The 20,351-nt window shown below is 37.6% G+C and overlaps 1 protein-coding gene across 1 annotated transcript in view; it reads left to right on the forward strand.

The window, feature by feature from the left end:
* kcnq1.2 (potassium voltage-gated channel, KQT-like subfamily, member 1.2) overlaps positions 1–20,351 on the forward strand; it is a 163,715-nt gene that overhangs the window by 94,779 nt on the left and 48,585 nt on the right. The window contains exons 15-18 of the mRNA XM_052119764.1: positions 9,872–9,947; positions 12,300–12,394; positions 12,529–12,569; positions 12,683–12,744. Of these exons, the coding sequence (XP_051975724.1) occupies positions 9,872–9,947; positions 12,300–12,394; positions 12,529–12,569; positions 12,683–12,744 (274 nt within the window). The remainder of the gene's footprint in view (positions 1–9,871; positions 9,948–12,299; positions 12,395–12,528; positions 12,570–12,682; positions 12,745–20,351) is intronic.

The raw sequence follows: 20,351 nt of genomic DNA on the forward strand, positions 1-20,351 counted from the left end.
CAGTCTGCACTACCAACAGTCACCTGAGCTAAACTCATTCCAAGCAACACAACTCATAACACATGGCTCAAAACACTGTGCACAACCCTCACTGAGATAACACACACTGTCACTCAGAACACACTGAGAGTAAAAACACTAGCATCAAACACCAATACACAAAATACAAACTTTTCATCTTTACAGTTTGAACAATTTCAGTGACTTCATACAAAGTCATATTTTCTTCAAAGAAAAGAGTGACATTCTTTCACATGATTTATTTACATTTTTACAACATAACAATTCTTAAATTAGCAAATGAAAATTAGCAGTTTGCTTCAATAGTCTGTAGTAATTTACGGAATTACAGTAATGAGAAAAAAAGGTAGAAACTAAAAGTACATACTGTAATTCGAACAAATAATTGAGGGGCTAATCCTGCCTCTCTCTAGCATCAGGCCACACATCAACATCACATCTAATGTTCTCTCTTGCCGTGCACAAGGCTGAAATCTATTCTGTTTTGAATGTGTGCTTCACAGTTTTGACAGCAGTGTGTTAGCATTTGAACAAAGTGCTGTAAATCCACAGTGTTGTGCAGGTTGTGGTTAAAGTCATGGGATAAGTGTGTAGAGTTTTGAAAACTGTGTTCAAGCAATGAAAAACGAACTAGAGTTTGGTCCACATGAACTGCTGCTGTGCAGACTGTAGTTAGAGTTTTGCACATGTAGCTCCAGTTGTGCTCACTGTCGTTTAGCAATCGAAAAAAACTGTAATAACTTTTGAAAGAATTTCACAATTCCGATTCTGATTCCACGTAATGACGTTTTTTTGTTTTCTTCACATAACGATTTTAACGAATGTGGCTCTGATTATGATTCCACAAAGTTTCTTTTAACAACTATTATGCAAGGAACTAAACATTTCTGGTTTTGGTAACTTGTAACGATTTTAACGATTGCGGCTCTGATTCCGATTCCACATAAATTTTTTTACAACAACTACTACCGTGAGGAATTAAATTATTATTATTTTTTGGTTACGATTAAGCATTTCAATTTTAACGATTGTGGCTCTGATTCTGGTTCCTTAAAAAGTTTTTTTATAACAACTAATAACTTAAGAAATGTAACGTATCTTTGTTTCGATTCCACATAACAATTTTAACGATTGTGGCACTGATTTCGATTCCACATAAAATGTCTTATAGCAACTTCTAACGTTAGGAATGTAACATCTCTGGTTATGATAAACCGTAACGATTTTAACGATTGTGGCACTGATTTCGATTCCACATAAAATGTCTTATAGCAACTTCTAACGTTAGGAATGTAACATCTCTGGTTATGATAACTCGTAACGATTTAAACGATTGTGGCTCTGATTTCGATTCCACACTATGTTTTCAAAACAACTGCTAAGATAAAGTATTTCAAGTTTCTGGTTATGATAACTCGTAACGATTTGAACGATTGCGGCTCTGCTTATGATTCCACATAACATTTCTTACAACAACTACTACCGTGAGGAATTTAACATTTCTGGTTATGATAAATCATAACGATTTTAACGATTGTGGCTCTGATTTCAATTCCACACTATGTTTTCAAAACAACTGCTAACATAAAGAATTTAAAGTTTCTGGTAATGATAAATCATAACGATTTTAACAATTGCGGCTCTTATTCCAATTCCACATAAAATGTCTTATAGCAACTTCTAAAGTTAGGAATGTAACGTCTCTGGTTATGATTAAATGTAACGATTTTAACGATTGTGGCTGTGATTCCGATTCCACATAACATTCACACATAATGACTTCAGTGGACAATTTGTGCCAATTCCATTAACGTTTATAACAATTTATCCTATTTTTGAAGACAAGTTTGAACAAATGTTTGATGAATAAACTGCCACTTGTACTCCACAGTAGTTGTATTAACTGTATAGTGTTAAAGCAAGAGTTCAACCAAAAATGATGACAGAATTTGGACATGGTACCATTTGGGATTCTTTGATGTGGTACTTTTGAGGTGCCATGGTAAATACAGTACTACGGTACATGAATACTATCATCATTCAGTGTCATGGTAAATATCAAAGTACCACGTTACTACCATCTGATGTTATCACTATACCAAGGTACTCCCACAAGACTGTTTACTAAGAGTACAGTGAAATAATAACTTTTGAATCTCTGAAAAACAATATAGCAACTCAAGAACCCTAGACAGACAACAATGCTAGAGGAGAAGTTTCATTGCACAATTGAAACACTTTGACTGGAGTTTTGTTTTCTGTACAGCTCTCGGCATGTATGTGGAAATAAACCAGTGTGTCACAACTGAGTTTAAAGCAGACTGACGTTTCCAACAGTTTTCAGTCCAACACGACCCTGTGTGAATCCGATATGAGCTGAAATGAGTGTCTGATTACTGCCAGAATTTCTGTGTGTGAGTGTGAGAGAAAGACACACAGAGACAGACTATAAGAGTGAGAGAGACAGATACAGAAAGAGACAAGGAAGGTATACACACAGGGTCACAAAGAAAGGAAAAGAAAGAGAGTCAAAGGAATAGAAAGCTGGCACACAGCATCATTCGTTTCTGGCACACAATCCCAGTCAGTGGTTTCTCCTCACGAAATGCTTCCAAGATGTTTAAACCAGCCAAACTCCTCTCATGCTTCCAGCTCTGCTGCTAATGGGCTGTACTGGAGCCAGGATTCACTTCCAAACACCTTTATCATTTACAGTGTACACCACAATAACACTTTCACATAGTCATATATTATACTGTATATACATACAACTATATTTCTATATTATCTAGAGAACAAGAATATGATTCTAGATTATTCCCCATGCAGTTGAAGTAACACAGTGTCCTAACTAGGTGTGATACAGAGACAAAAGTCAGATTTTTTTGACTTGCACAGCATTTTTGCTGTCCGTCTGGATAGACAAATGACTTGATGCTGTAAATTTGCATTGTCTGGTTAGGCCATGGTAGCGAGTCAGAACCCCTCTACCAAGGGGAACCTTCAATGTTAGGCCGACACTGGCGAGCAGACCAGATGCCGTTCTTTTTGAGTGGATGTTTATGGAAGAGATGCTTCAGTATGCCGAATAAACTGCTTTTGTGAGGAAACAGTCCGCTAATCTTGAACATGTTTTACACTAAACAATCCTTTTGAAGTAAACTATGTGTGGAGATTACTACGATAAAATTGCTGTTATAGAAGATAATTCACTGACAATTTTGCAACGGATAGGTGTCCGTTAACAGTTCTCCCCATTCATCTGTATATTATCTGCAAACATGATTACTGTTGTAACACGCTAGTCGACCGCTGCGTTCTCTCCTATGGTAGAGAATCTTATGTTGGAATCTCAGTATGAAAGAATCTCTGAAAATATACAAATATTTTTAATATGTTGCTATTTAGTTTCTAAAATGTTCTTAGCATATTGTTACGCAGTTGCTAAAGTGTTTTTAGCATGTTGCTGTGCATTTGCAAAGGTTTTTTTAACATGTTGCTAAAGTGTTTTAGCATTTTGCTACAAGGTTGCTAAAGTGGTTTTAGCATATTGTTATGCGGTTGCTAAAGTGGTTTTAGCATATTGTTATGTGGTTGCTAAAGCGGTTTTAGCATGTTGCTATGCGTTTGTAAAAGTTTTTTTAACATATTATTAAAGTGTTTTAGCATTTTACTACAAGGTTGCTAAAGTATCTTGCAATGCGTTTGCAAATGTTTTTTTTAACATGTTGCTAAAGTGTTTTAGCATTTTGCTACAAGGTTGCTAAAGTGTTTTTAGCATGTAGCTATAAGCCTACGGTTGCTAAAGGGTTTTAGCATGTTACTACAAAGTTTCTAAAGTGTTTTAGCATGTAGCTATGCAGTTGCTAAAATTTCTTTAGCAATCTGTTACAAGCTTGTTAAAGTTTTTTTTATCATGTAGCTCTGCATTGCTAAAGTGTTTTTAGCATGTAGCTATGCGGTTGCTAATGTGTTTTAGCATGTTGCTACAATGATGCTAAAGTGTTTTTAGCATGTAGCTATGTGGTTGCTTAAGTGTTTTTAGCATGTAGCTATGTGGTTGCTAAAGTGTTTTAGCATGTTGTTATAAGGATATAAAGTTATAAAGTGTTTTAGAGTGTTGATACAAGATTGCTAAAGTGTTTTTAGCATGTTGCTACAAGGTTGCTAAAGTGTTTTTTCCATATTGCTATGCAGTTGCTTATGTGTTTTTGCGGTTGGGGTTGCTAAAGATTTTAGCATGTTGCTACATGGTTGAGGAAGTGTTTTATCCATGTTGCCATGCACACCCGTCCCTTTTTGTTTAGTTGTTATTAGTAGGAAGTGACAGATTTTTAAACTCTCGACATTTTAATTTCATAGTCAGGGCTCTACTACACTGCAAATAAAATGGTCGCAAATGTGACAAAAAATAAATAATCGTGACAGTCGGGAACACATTGTGTGCATTCATGCGTGGTTTCATCAGATATCATCTTATGAGTTATTGAATTACGTCTTTGTCCCTTTTCACTCTTTTCTGTTGAGATGAACTCGCTGCACACAACAACACAAACAGTGCAAGCCAAAACTTTTTTTAGCCTGTAGCTATGCGGTTGCTAAAAAGTTTTTAGCATGTTGCTATACGGCTGCTAAAGATTTTTTAGCATGTAGCTATACGGTTGCTAAATTGTTTTTTTCCATGTTGCTATGCAGTTGCTTAAGTGTTTTAGCATGTTGCTACAAGGTTGCTAATGTGTTTATAGCATATTGCTATGCTGTGGAGAAAGTGTTTTAGCATGTTGCTACTTGGTTGATGAAGTTTTTTTTTCTGTGTTGCTATGCAGTTGCTTAAGTGTTTTTAGCATGTTGCTATTCTTTTGCTAAAGTGTTTTTAGCATGTTGCTGTTCGGTTGCTAAAGTGTTTTTAGCATGTAGCTATGCGGTTGCTAAAGAGTTTTTTAGCATGTAGCTATGCAGTTGCTAAAGTGTTTTTTCCATGTTGCTATGCAGTTGCTTAAGTGTTTTAGCATGTTGTTATGTGGTTGCTAAAGTACCATGTTGCTGTTCTTTTGCTAAAGTGTTTTTAGCATGTTGCTGTTCTTTTGCTAAAGTGTTTTTAGCATGTTGCTGTTCTTTTGCTAAAGTGTTTTTAGCATGTTGCTGTTCTTTTGCTAAAGTGTTTTTAGCATGTTGCTGTTCGGTTGCTAAAGTGTTTTTATCATGTTGCTATGCTTTGGCAAAAATGCTTTTAGCATGTTACTATGCTGTTGATAAGTGTTTCTTTTTTTAGACTTTGTACACCAAGTGCAAATTCCAAACAAAAGAGATCATCCTTATGCCCTACTCACTAAGGACAGAGCTTTTGATGTGGGTACTTTGAAGGGAGCATGGCATAACAATTTGAATGTAGCCGTCACTAAAAGTCTTGTGAAAGTGCACTTTGTGAAAAATGTACTTTCTTATTTTTGTTTGGAACGACCCTTCAAGAGGCTTCCCCTTCCCGAAGTGTCCTTCAAGGGTGCAAAAATTAGGTTTGGCCAAAAACGCCCCAAGTCAGGGTGTGACCAAAATGCTGGTCTTTTGTCATGTGACAAAAAAAATAAAAAAAATAAACAGACATAGGGACCCTTACGAATATGTGTGAAGTTTTAAAAAGAAATACAAGATATTTTTGGTAATTTTTTTATGGAAAGGCTCTCACGGCACACATTCGGGTAAGTATTTTTAAGCTAAGTTTTTAAAAGATTTCTCATTTGTATCACCTCAAGTTACGCACTGACGTTTAATACTAGTGATGCTTGCCAATAAACTGTTAGTCGTGTTGTTCAGTAATCATGTTATATCTTTTACATGTGTAGAATCCAATGTGGATCCAATATCAGGCATGTAGTTGCTCTGCGAGTGTGGCGTGCGTTTGTGTGCATGTGTCCGTCGACCACTGTAATGCAAGGAGGCAGTTCTGTGATTAAATAGCATGTGTTTTGTGTTTTGTGTTTTGAGGGCTTGTGTTTTCTTTCCTAATCATACTCGGATCTGAAACCCTTACACACATGCACGCAGTGTTGCGCTATGCATGTTTTCATATTGTTCACATGCGTTTCCTGCGTGGTACGGTCAGATGTACTCAATGAGAGAGAAGGACGGTGGCCGTTTGAAGCTGCTTTGATCTTCATGTTTTTGAGAGCTTTTGTCTGGCTGTCCCCACCTCTAATTAAGACGTTGTCTCTGTTTGTGGACGCGGTGGAGGGGGCCGGGCGGAAGACAGGGACGAAACAGCACTCAAAACAAGTTTATCTCCTCTCAGGGGCCACAAAGGGTCGCGCCAAAAGGAAGTGATTTGTGTTGTGCTGAGCTTTATCACGACAGACTCAAGCTGAGAGGACTTAACACGCCCGTCCATTTTTGTTTGGCTTCAGGCCAGATGTTTTTGTGAAGTAGATTTTTGTCTATTTGTAATTAGTAGGAAGTGACACAGATTTTTAAACTCTCGACATTTTAATTTCATAGTCAGGGCTCTAGACTGCGAATAAAGTGGTCGCAAATGCGAAAAAAAAAATAATTGTGATGTTGTGTGCGTTAATGCATAGTTTCATCAGATATCATCTTTGGTGTCCTTTGTCCCTTTTCACTCTTTTCTGTTGAGATGAACTCGCTACAAACACAGTGTGCTTCAGCTAACAACACACAAACAATTATAATCTTTCATGTCTTTATTGAACACATCCCATTAAACATTCACAGTGCTGTGGGAAAAGTAAGTGAACCCTTGGATTTAATAACTGGTCGATCCTCATTTGGCAGCAATAACCTCAATCAAGCCTTTCCGGTAGATGCGGATTAGACCTGCACAACGTTGCTAAAGTGTTTTTAGCACATTGCTATGCAGTTTTAAATGTTCTTACCTTTTCTATATGGGTACTAAAGTGTTTTTAGCATTCAGAAGGATTTTTGGACCATTCTTCCTTAGATGGTCTTTGGCAAACTTCAGGCGGGCTGCAAAATTTTAGTTGGAAAGCAGCGGACTTCCTTCGTGATGTCCTGCCATGGACACCATACCTGTTTAATGTTTCCTGTATAGTAGACTCATGAACAGAGATGTTAACCAGTTCCAATGATTCCTTCAAGTCTTTATCTGTCACTCTAGAGTTCTTCCTTACCTCAATGATCATTCTGCGGGGTTCCCTTTGAGTCATCTTGGCAGGACGGCCACTTCTAGAGAGAGTACCTATAGTACTAAATCATCTCCATTTATAGACAGTTTGTCTAACTGTGGACAGTTGAATATCTAACGGCCACTTCTAGTGAGAGTGCCTATAGTACTAAATCATCTCCATTTATAGACAATTTGTCTAACTGTGGACAGATGAATATCTAACGGCCACTTCTAGTGAGAGTGCCTATAGTACTAAATCATCTCCATTTATAGACAGTTTGTCTAACTGTGGACAGATGAATATCTAACGGCCACTTCTAGTGAGAGTACCTATAGTACTAAATCATCTCCATTTATAGACAGTTTGTCTAACTGTGGACAGATGAATATCTAACGGCCACTTCTAGTGAGAGTGCCTATAGTAATAAATCATCTCCATTTATAGACAGTTTGTCTAACTGTGGACAGATGAATATCTAACGGCCACTTCTAGTGAGAGTGCCTATAGTACTAAATCATCTCCATTTATAGACAGTTTGTCTAACTGTGGACAGATGAATATCTAACGGCCACTTCTAGTGAGAGTGCCTATAGTACTAAATCACCTCCATTTATAGACAGTTTGTCTAACTGTGGACAGATGAATATCTAACGGCTACTTCTAGTGAGAGTACCTATAGTACTAAATCATCTCCATTTATAGACAGTTTGTCTAACTGTGGACAGATGAATATCTAACGGCCACTTCTAGTGAGAGTGCCTATAGTACTAAATCATCTCCATTTATAGACAGTTTGTCTAACTGTGGACAGATGAATATCTAACGGCCACTTCTAGTGAGAGTGCCTATAGTACTAAATCATCTCCATTTATAGACAGTTTGTCTAACTGTGGACAGATGAATATCTAACGGCCACTTCTAGTGAGAGTGCCTATAGTAATAAATCACCTCCATTTATAGACAGTTTGTCTAACTGTGGACAGATGAATATCTAACGGCTACTTCTAGTGAGAGTACCTATAGTACTAAATCATCTCCATTTATAGACAGTTTGTCTAACTGTGGACAGATGAATATCTAACGGCCACTTCTAGTGAGAGTACCTATAGTACTAAATCATCTCCATTTATAGACAGTTTGTCTAACTGTGGACAGATGAATATCTAACGGCCACTTCTAGTGAGAGTGCCTATAGTACTAAATCATCTCCATTTATAGACAGTTTGTCTAACTGTGGACAGATGAATATCTAACGGCCACTTCTAGTGAGAGTACCTATAGTACTAAATCATCTCCATTTATAGACAGTTTGTCTAACTGTGGACAGATGAATATCTAACGGCCACTTCTAGTGAGAGTGCCTATAGTACTAAATCATCTCCATTTATAGACAGTTTGTCTAACTGTGGACAGATGAATATCTAACGGCCACTTCTAGTGAGAGTGCCTATAGTACTAAATCATCTCCATTTATAGACAGTTTGTCTAACTGTGGACAGATGAATATCTAACGGCCACTTCTAGTGAGAGTACCTATAGTACTAAATCATCTCCATTTATAGACAGTTTGTCTAACTGTGGACAGATGAATATCTAACGGCCACTTCTAGTGAGAGTACCTGTAGTACTAAATCATCTCCATTTATAGACAGTTTGTCTAACTGTGGACAGATGAATATCTAAACTCTTCCATATAACTTTATAAACCTTTCCAGCAACCATTCTTGATCATAGGTCTTCTGACATCTCTTATGTATTGCTAATGTTTGCGATTTTGTGCTAATTTACATTTTACGCTAGCTTACACTCTTCTGCTTTTGCGTTATGTAATTAACACTTTTGCACTAGGAAGGTCATCCGGCGTAAAACCTGTGACAAGTCAATTATGCGGATCATGGATGGACTGCCGTGCGACCCCTAACGGGAGCAGCCAAAAGAAGAAGAAGAATTAACGCTTTTGCCCTAGTTTTTGGTCATGAGCACTATAGCCCCCCCTTGTGGAAATGCTGAGAATGCAACACAGACTTGCATTGCATTATACATTGCATCCTGATGCAATTCAGTACCCTACAACGTATGAAATCGAGCTTGCATCGCCAGCAAGTGTTTATTGCTGCAGAATGCAGACACTAACATTACACAGCAAGAGAGAAAGTCATATGGATTTGGAACAACAAACGGGTGAATAAATAATGACAGAATTTGCATTTTTTGGCTGAACTATTACGTTAACAAAGTCATTGGGCTTCGACGAGGTTTTACTGACACTTTGAAGTCACTCCTCAGGGTCACGGATGTCAGGGGTCACTGATAAAAGCCGAAATGAGCTTTATATCGAAGTTGTTTAGACTGCAGAGGTGTTTTGAAGGTTTGATTCTGGTCTTCAACATCAATGTCATCTGTCTGGCGAAATGAGCAGAATCAGGGCTTTTGAATGTTCATGATACTGTATATTCTGTCCTTGATGATGTTGCTCCAGCACTGACCACTGTTGCTTGTATTTCTGGGTATAAACCTTGGCCACGCATCTCTCTGGAAATAACAGGGTGTTTTGGCCAAAAAACAAGAATGCTCAAAGAGAGCGTCTATGTGTGTGTTGTGTCCGTGTTATTGTTTGCACCAAGTGTACTGCCACGTACACACACACACATTGAAAGCATGCATGCTCAGTGTTTTCTGACACCGTGTGTGTTTGTTTATTTTGTTCTGCGCAGACTTTCCCACGCTCACAGATCTGCCGTCAAGGTCATCAGAAGGATGCAGTACTTTGTGGCTCGGCGGAAATTTCAGGTACATAGAAAAGTTTGTTTTGTGGCATTATATGTTCCCCAAAGATCATAAAATAAAAGTTACATTGTGAAGTTTAAAATAAAGTTCATGCACTAATTTATTGCTTAACCCTTAAATGCAGTAGTGGCACACTGATCCACCAATCAGAACGTTAATTTCAGACGTAATTGGATATTTGCTAACCAATCCTAGTTTAGTTATATAAATGTATATTTGTAAGTAGGAAAACTATTTTACTCTACACAGAAAAGCACATAATAGTATTTTTATTATTTAAATTGTATTTAAGTTACCATAACATTATTCTTATTAGTGTAATGTGCACCATGCCAGCAAGAAACTTACCCCGGGATGCATTTTGTAAGTTAATGTGGGACTATAATTACAAAAGTAATTTTTTTTTATATAATTTTTTTTATTTCTTACATGTTTTACACATTGAGAAATAATGTAAGTGAATTTTAGAGATCGGGTGCATGTTTTTGTTTTTTTATATTATAAATTCACAGTATGCCGACCTCTTCAGACTCTACTACACCACTGTTGAAATGCTTGGGAATTTCACCAAACACTCTTACATATTCGGGTCTTTAAAGACCCGGCACGTATATCTATCAAAAATGGATCTACAAAATGCCCAGATAGTGTCAAACTTTAAACATATTTTCTGTTCATGTGTTAAACTTGCTATAGTTTACTTCCATGTTGTCAAATGTATATCAGATCATTCACTGTAACAACAGTGCCACCTTGCGTAAGAAAGAAGTTTAATACACGCATGTGGAATACTGATGATTCATTGTTGCGAAATACAACGTGATATAGTGTTTATCTGTATAAATATAGTACTTATTTATCTTGTAATAAACAAAGAAATAGATATCCTGTGATAGTATACTTATATAGATATGAAATAATCATATAAATATAATTGATGAAAGTGCAGAACCCCCCAGACACTCATGCATACCTCGGGCCCCCCAGACACTCATGCATACCTCGGGTCCCCCTCCCACACTCATGCATACCTCGGCCCCCCAGATACTCATGCATACCTCGCCCCCCAGACACTCATGCATACCTCGGGTCCTCCCTCCGACCCTTATGCATACCTCGCCCCCAGACACTCATGCATACCTCGGGTCCCCCCGACACTCATGCATACCTCGGGTCCCTCCCAGACACTCATGCATACCTCGGGTCCCCCCCCAGACACTCATGCATACCTCGGGTCCCCCCCCCAGACACTCATGCATACCTCGGGTCCTCCCCCTGACACTCATGCATACCTCGGGTCCCCCCCTCCGACACTCATGCATACCTCGGGTCCCCCCCCCCAGACACTCATGCATACCTGGGGTCCCCCTCCGACACTCATGCATACCTCGGCCCCCCAGATACTCATGCATACCTTGCCCCCCCCCAGACACTCATGCATACCTCGGGTCCTCCCCTCCGACCCTTATGCATACCTCCCCCACAGACACTCATGCGTACCTCGGGTCTCTAAAGACCCTATACATTTTTAATACTTTTTTTTTTGTAATTTCTACTTTTTTTGGTTTTTGTTTGTGTTACACTATTTATAATGATAGATTGAGGAATATTAAAGAGGTTTGTGCACAACTCCAAAAAAATGGACGAGGTACAGGGGGTGTAATGAGGTCCCGTTTAAGGGTTAAATATGTTGAAATAGTGATTCCATACTTAAGTTGAAGGAAGTTTGGTCGTAATCATTTACTCACACTCGTGCCGTTCCAAACCTGTATGATTTTATGCTTTCCGTGAAACACAAATGTAGACATCTTTTCCTACAGAAACATCTGTCAAACTCCGAAAAGCACAAGAAAGTATCATAAAACTAGTTAATGCGACTTTTTCACTATATTCCAAGTCTTCTGAAGTCATACAATACATTTGGGTTCTGAAAACCCCCAAATGTGTATGTATATATATATATATATATATATATATATATATATATAGTCAATCAATGTAAAAGAGCTGCATAAATATTATTAGAAAATTCTTCTTTTGTGTTCCGCAAATAAATTAACTGCACACAGGTTGAAAACAACATGAGAGTGAGTAAATAATGACAGTACTTTCATTTTTCGGTAAACTATTGCTTTAAAACGAACTAAAACTAAACTGAGATTGAAGTTAATACTATAAAGCAAGATGATTGAATTTTTAAAGACCTGGTTGAGACGCACTGCATACCTTTGCTATTGTTGTCATTGAGGTAAACTGAGGTGTAATAACAAAGCGTGGAAGTCGGAGGCCCAGGGGACAGAAAAATAGTCGCCCGTGATGACAATAGCGCTCATGGATGGCGTCTCTGTCCCACAGCAAGCGAGGAAACCGTACGACGTGCGGGACGTGATCGAGCAGTATTCACAGGGCCACCTCAACATGATGGTTCGGATCAAAGAGCTGCAGAGAAGGTGAGACGACCACATCACACTAGATATAGACCGACAACCCTACGTTACCCCCTCAGACGTGCACTTCCTCCAAACGAATGCCATGGGCAGGACTTCCAAACAATCACAGTTTCCTGCTGTTTTTCCTCTCGCAGGTTGGATCACACTTTGGGAAAACCGGGGATGTTCCTGCCAGGTAATTCCAAAAATACGAAGAGGATAGCCAATCATAGCAGAGGTCATTAACATAAAGACACAACAACAAAAGCGGTCTGTTTAATTGGCGTCTTTCTCGTCTTGTGTTTCCAGAGAAAGGTGTGGATAAAGAATATTATACAGTGGGAGCCCGACTCATACGACTGGAAGATAAGGTACAGACGATTAGCTCTCGTATCCAAACATGAGAGCTGCTGGTCTTGGGTGGTTTAAGCTGGTCTAGTCTGTCTCCCAGCCTGACCAGTTCAAAAGTGGACAAAACCCCTCTAAAACTAGCAAACAGGTGTCAGTGGTTCTCACCTGGTTTTGCTTCAGGACCCAGATCTTACATAAAAATGGACCAAATTAATCATACAAAATGTAAACCAAGTGCCCTTTGAAATGTATTTGTAAATATATAAATACATGTGAATACATAAATAATAAATAAAATAATAGATATGACAATAAATAAGAATGAATAAATAAATATGCAAATACTGTATATACATATTAATGTATATATTGGAGGTAAAGAAGGTAAACAAAAAACAAATAACTACCCAAATTGACCAATATTTTTTATCATACAAAATGTCCTTAAAATCATGCTTTGAAAATATTTGTAAAATGTATAAATAAATATGTATACATAAATAAAGCATAAAAATAGATAACAATAAATACATATGAATAAATAAATATGCATATATATATATATATATATATATATATATATATATATATATATATATATATATATATATATACTGTATATATATATATTATTGCATTTATAAAAATATATAAATAAGAATATATTAATAAAACATAATAATAGATATAACATTAAATAAATATGCAAAAAATACTGTATATATATTATTGCATTTATAAAAATATATAAATAAGAATATATAAATAAAACATAATAATAGATATAACATTAAATAAATATGCAAAAAATACTGTATATATATTATTGCATTTATAAAAATATATAAATAAGAATATATAAATAAAACTTAAAAATTTATATAACAATAAATAAATATGCAAATATATATATATATATATTTAGATAATTAAAATGCATGACATTCTTGTGGCAGAAGAGTTCATCATTGATAAGACAAAAAGCGGCTTTAGAATACAATGTATTGATTATTACCATATTATTGATCATAAGTCAATCATTGACACACAGTTCATCAATCCATTACACAAGTGAATTTATCAATCAGAGATTTATTATGAGGGCTTGTTTAAGGACCGTCAATGTACACCTGCGTCAGACATGCTTGTGTAGCGTCTCGGTTGTGTTGCGTCATAAACATACATTTTTAGGTCACTGTGTCGAGTTAAATATAGTTTAATATTAAAACACATCTTAAGATCCCTTAGATCGGATTTGCGCTCCTTCAAGTGTTTTGAATGCAAGAATGTAACACATGTTTGTGGATTGAGTAGTGATACTGCCTACTGAAGTGTTGTTTTCTTCACTGTATAAACTGTGTGTTGCTCACACAGCTGAGGTTTCACTTACTGCCCCCTGGAGTAAACAGGTGGTACTACAAGCATTTCTCAGGAATCTTCCTTATTACAGTCCGTGGGCGATTAATTGCGTACATTTTTTAACACGTTATTTTTTGTAATATTAATCGCACTGAATTAACGCGTTAAATCGACAGCCCTAATAAAAATATATAAATAAGAATACATAAATAATAAACAAATGCATAATGTATAAATATATACATTAATAATAAATACAATTATAAATGTAACAATAAATAAATATGAATTAATATATATGCAGATATATAAATGTATATTTATATTAGAGGTAAACAACATGTTCATGTTGACATTTTTGAGTATGTTCTTCCCAGTGACAGATGCATTTGTGTTGAAATATTGTACATATTCAAATTGGACGTGTGACCTTTGACATCATCAGTCAAAGAAATGTGAAGCATTTCACCCTCCCTTTTAAGACATGATAAATCAGTTTATTTTTCTATCCTAATGAAGCATAATTAAATGGGTTATTGCTTTATATTTTTTGCATTAAGCATTTTTTCCCTGCTGTCCACGGCAGAACAAACCCACGACACACCAGTTGAAAACCACTGCCCTAAACCTCCATCTTACAGAAACTCAGACCTTATTTAGCCCATTGTTTAAGAGGTTTTCATTAAGGAACCTTTGCTAGGTTCCCACAATATAGAGTGATAGTAAAACCTGATATACACACAAAACACGTCTCAATTAACGTCTCATTATCTTTCTTATCTCATTCACATACACTCTGTCAGCCTCAAAACTATGCTATCAGAGTCGTCTGGTCAAAAGCGTAATCATTTAGTTGTGATCTTGTCGTTCACCACAGACTGCATGACACAGAGTGCTTCTCTCGTGTTTGTTTTCTCTGTAGATTAAGGCAATATGTGATTGTCAGATTTGAGGCTTTTGAGAGATCATGTGATTGTACCGTCTCTCAGCAGCAGATCTGAGGGTCAGGCATCTTTTCCAGTAAATCATATCTGATGTTAGCATGACTCTTGCGGGTGTGTACCTGATATTCATACTTCAGTAGAAGCTGAGTTCCTATATAACATGGTTCAATATTTACTGAGCAATACATTGCTTTGTAGAGACGGGGCAAAATGACAATTTTCGCCTCATTTTGGAGCAAAACTACAGGTAAAAAAAATAACCTTGTCAGTGTGTCAGTGCCATTATTTTACTTGTAAACAGAGATAAGGAGGTCTATTATTAAACTCAGTTGATTGCAGCACCTCTTGTTGCATTATAAGCCAATGGTGTGAATCCAAAAATGGGAAAAAGCCATTTTTTGTGTCGTTTTTCCAAAGTTTGAGTGCGTATAACTCCAGAAGTGTTAAATATATATAAATATCCTTTAAGATTCTGGTTCAGAACAAACTTTAGTTTGTCTGTCTTCATTTTTAAGGTCCTATACGTTTAGATCCCAGAGATATGGGGCTCTCAAATTGGTTCAATGTAAAATTAGGACCATTTTCAATGGTCGAAAATCAAATGTGGGCCACGGTGGTATAAGCTAGTTTTTCTTGTCTAACAAAGGCCTGAAGTATAAATAAAGTTGAAACTAGAAAAGTCCAATTTAACAAATAGCTCCTCAGTAAGTGCAATACCTATATCTAGTTTTTGAATTTCAGAAATGCATGCATCATTAGGGGGTCCAAGCAAAATGATCATTAACAAAATCTGACATGGAATGATCCAAATGAGAGACTTCTAGGAGGATGTTTTGGAAGTCTGAGTGATTATCCAATCTTGATCGCTGTCAGCGTGCGCCTGAGTCCTGCTGTGATGTTTTGACTACAGAGGAAACGAGACAGAGAAAGAGAAAAAGAAAAGGAGAGACTTGTCGTGACAAGGCAATGGTGCTTTCTCTGGTCTCTTTAAGCCGCAGGGCAACAGGTGGGTGAACCGACTGACCTACACACACACTTGAGTCACGGCCACACAAACGCACACATCTGGATCATACGTGCTCCATTGTTTGGATTATATAAACACAAGACTCCACAGTTCAACATACAGCGGCCCCCAAAAAGTATCTGGACACTTGCGGCACACCAGCAATCACTTCACAAAAGAGGTTTGTTAGATTTGAAATGCTAAAACAACAGATCTGTTTTCTCGAAGTGATCTAAAATCGCAAATGAAGGACTTTTGTTGAAGTCTCCTGCTTCTCGGATGTTTCTCTTGCGGAAAATACCCTATAAATGTGTCTACAGAGTTTCAGAGAGATCTCAATGATGGCTCAGATTAGCCAAGATACCAAAGCTCACTATGAGGTCAAACATTTCTCATCATTCATCCATTACGTTACTGTATGTCAACAACTGACTCATTTGTGTCTTTTTTAGTTCTCCTCTTTTAGGAGAAACATCAGTAAATCTTTCCATCGGCAAAACATGATAAATATTAGCATGCTAAACTAAAGATGGAACTATAAATCACACACAAACACTTCTCTCTCTTCATCTTTCTTTATTTTGGCACAGTCATTAACATGAAAACATTGGCCTTCCCCCGTGGCGAACGTTTCGATGTATTCCGTTGGACCGGCAACTCGGTGAGGAAATTCTGGTTAACGTGTCAGTGTTTTGTAAGGGCCGACAATGATTTATACCTCCTTGACAAAGACATGCATTGCCGAGTCCTCATGAAGATGGATTAGAAGCCATGACGTTGCGTGTTATCTCGCTGTCTATTAAATGGTGCTAGAATAGCACAGAGTTTGGGTTTTAATAGCTCAAGTGATGGGGGAGAGGAGTTTCCTAAGAGTGAACACACAACTTTAACTTGGGGTTTCATGGGCCGGTGGGTTTTATCGATGAACCCAGAGAAGAGTTTGATAATAATTGCTCAAAGGTTGACTTTTGATGGCAGACTTCCATCTGAGCACAGTATGAGACGTTGTTGAGATCTCTTCTGAAACTCTTGAAGAGACACTTGTGAGATAACTCTTAATGTTTGAGAAGCAGGAGACTTCAGGAGACACAACTGAGAAAATACACACTGCTGTGAAAGGAATAATTTGATTGGTTCACTGTTGTATCCAACTGACTTAGCTTACCAGATATAATTCAGCACAACCCGTTTATGCAGTTTGTTTGTTACTGTAAATGGAAACTTGTAAAACCAGCTTTCAGATTCGTTGTTAAGCTTGGGTAAAAATTATGTAGGACTAATGTCGCCAATCAAGAACAGTGACTCTGTCTTCTTGAAAGAAAACTCAATTTCGTCATTAACATATGGAGCAATAGCCTTATCCAACTCCTATGAAAAATAACCATGGTTTTACTACAGTAAATGGTCTGTACTTATATAGCGCCTTTTTAAGCCTTAACAGTATTCAAAGCGCTTTACACTGTGACTCATTCACCCATTCACACGCACATTCATACACCAATGGCGGCAGAGCTGCTATGTAAGGTGCTAGCCTGCCATTGGGAGCAACTTGGGGTTCAGTGTCTTGCCCAAGCACACTTCGGCATGTGGAGTCATGTGGGCCGGGATTCAAACAACCAACTCTGCGATTAGTGGCCGAACCGCTCTACCAACTGAGCCACAGCCGTCCCAAAGTAAACATAACATAAAAAAAGACTCTAATATTTAGTCGGAACGCCTTTAGCTTTGATTACGGCGTGCATTCGTCGTGGCATAGTTTCGACAACCTTATGCGACGTCACAACATTTATTTCCATCCAGAGTTGCTTCCGTTTTTGGTCTTGTACTGATGACGGGAGAGTCGAACCACTCTGTAAAGTCTTCTCCAGGACATCCCAAAGACTTTCAATGGGGTTACGGGACTCTGTGGTGGCCAATTCATGTGTGAAAATGATTCATCATGCTCTCTAAACCACTCTTTCACAATTTGAGCCCAATGAACCTTGGCATTGTCGTTCTGGAATATGCCTGCAAAAATCCATTGATGGGATATCCTGGTCATTCAGTACATTCAGGTAGTCAGCTGACGTCATTTTATTGCTGCATAACGTTGCTGAGACCAACTGAAGCAACCCCAGATCATAACACTGCCTCCAGAGGCTTGTAAAGTGGGCACAATGCATGATGGGTGCATTCATGCGCCCATCGCTTTGGAATATGGTAAATCTGGACTCATCGGACCACATGACCCCTTTCCATCGCTCCACAGTCCAATTTTTATGTTCCCTAGAAAATGTACGTCGTTTTTTTCCAATAAGTCTCACTAATATGTGGCTTTCTTGTGGCTACACAGCTGTTTAGTCCCAATCCTGTAAGTTCTCGTCGCATTGTGCATGTGGAAATACTCTTACTTTCACAATTAAACGCAGCCGTGAGTTCTACTGTCGAAATTAATCATCCTTTTTATTTGTATCTTTTGTTTTATTTTTTTAAATTGATTGATTTTTATTGCCAAAGTTTTTGTTTTCCTGTATTATTGTCACGGTTCTACCACAAATATCATAGTTACTATATGATTACACTAGAAAACCATGGTCAATTTTATGGTTACCATGGTTTCACAACAAATACAATAGTTCAACTATGGTTGATGTAGTAAAATCATGGTTCATTTTCATAAGAGACAAACTATTGTAGAAGGAACTTAAAACAAAGGTATTCCAGAAAATCAATTCCCTTCCTGTACTCTAACGGTGCGTTCACATACAACGCAAAGCGAGCGTTTTACATGGCGCGATTACATACAGTGTCAATGCAAAGATGCAAAATCACGCTGGGCGGCACGAATGAAGCAAATGACTCGGACGAGTTTATATTATTATTTATAATTTATCTTATTTATTAAATCGAGCGAGAAATTTGCTTGATGTGTTGTCGCGAAAGCTTATCAGCATTGAGATTGTCTGGATGTCACTGACGTACTGACATAGTAGCAGAAGAAATCTGGAAAAATGGATGAAAACATTGTTGTAGCGGTGTGTGGGCACACGGAATTGTATGACACAACGTCATACATGTACAGAGACCGGACGACAAAAGACATCGCTTGGAGGACATTGAGCGAGGAAGTTGAACTACCTGGTAAGTTCTTAAAATATGCGCGACTACTTGATTACAGCTATTGGTTGTACTTTACAATGAACCAAGTCATAGAAGCCCCTCCTCCTGTCCCGGAAGAGAAGTGTGAATACTCGCAGGTTCACGTTAAACACAAATTTATAATCCATCGGTCAAACTTGCGCGAGCAATGCAAGACGAAAATTTTCTTTGCGTTGTATGTGAACGCACCATAAGGCAGTGGTTCTCAACCAGGAGGTCGGGTCTAGGGGGCCTCAGCACACTTCCAAGTGGTCCTCAAGATCTCTTAACATTATTTAAAATAAGGAAGATTCATTGTAATTGTTATCTATAATTCAACTTACGGAAAATGGCAAAAAATAATGCCCAAAAAAAACCCTCTTTTTAACAGCTTGATTTTTACAAAGAACATACAGTTCTAGACATTTCTGGGAGCACAAATGCGATTATCTAATAGCGTACATTGGGGGCCTTCGAATATTTTCTCCAGGGGGTCTTGGAGACAAAAAGCTTGAGAACTACTGCTCTAAGGGGCTCCATATTAACCTGATAAACTTCTTTATCGAAATAAAGAAGTCCCGTACAGGATGCCTATTTTCCCCTATTTAAGGGGTAGAATGCAATTTCTTGCAATATTTGAACGCTATTTAAGTGGAAATTAAGACAATCCTGTACAGGATGCCCATTCTCCCATATTTTTTGTACGCTTTTTTGGCGTAATTGAAGAAGTCCCATTCTTGACACCTATTGTCTTGATTTATATATTTGTATGATATTTGGGCAGAATTGAAGTCCCGTATGTTGGCTTGACAAAGTAAATATGCTGTTGTTCTATAGACATAGTTTAGGATTTTTTACAAAAATAAAACATTTCTGATTGTAACTCGTCCTTGAGTTTTCAAGCTACATCCACCAAACTTGGCACAGACCTTCAGACTGTTCTGACTCGGATTGCTTTGACTTTTCTAACTGATTGGAATTGCGGTTTTCACACAACAGGCCATCAAACATCCCCAAATTCCAAAAAACGTACTTTAACGGAATGTTCAAACGAGCAGAGACAAAAAAAACAAATTCAAATGTAAACAAGCCCTTTAATGTGCTTTAATCTGATTTCTGTAGTGAATTGAGCTCGAAACAATGTATTCTTAGCGGATCCCCCTTCGAATGTTATGAACAAGATAAATAATTTGAGACGTGG

Source organism: Xyrauchen texanus, chromosome 46 (assembly GCF_025860055.1).
Source record: "Xyrauchen texanus isolate HMW12.3.18 chromosome 46, RBS_HiC_50CHRs, whole genome shotgun sequence".
Classification (NCBI taxonomy): Eukaryota; Metazoa; Chordata; class Actinopteri; order Cypriniformes; family Catostomidae; genus Xyrauchen; species Xyrauchen texanus.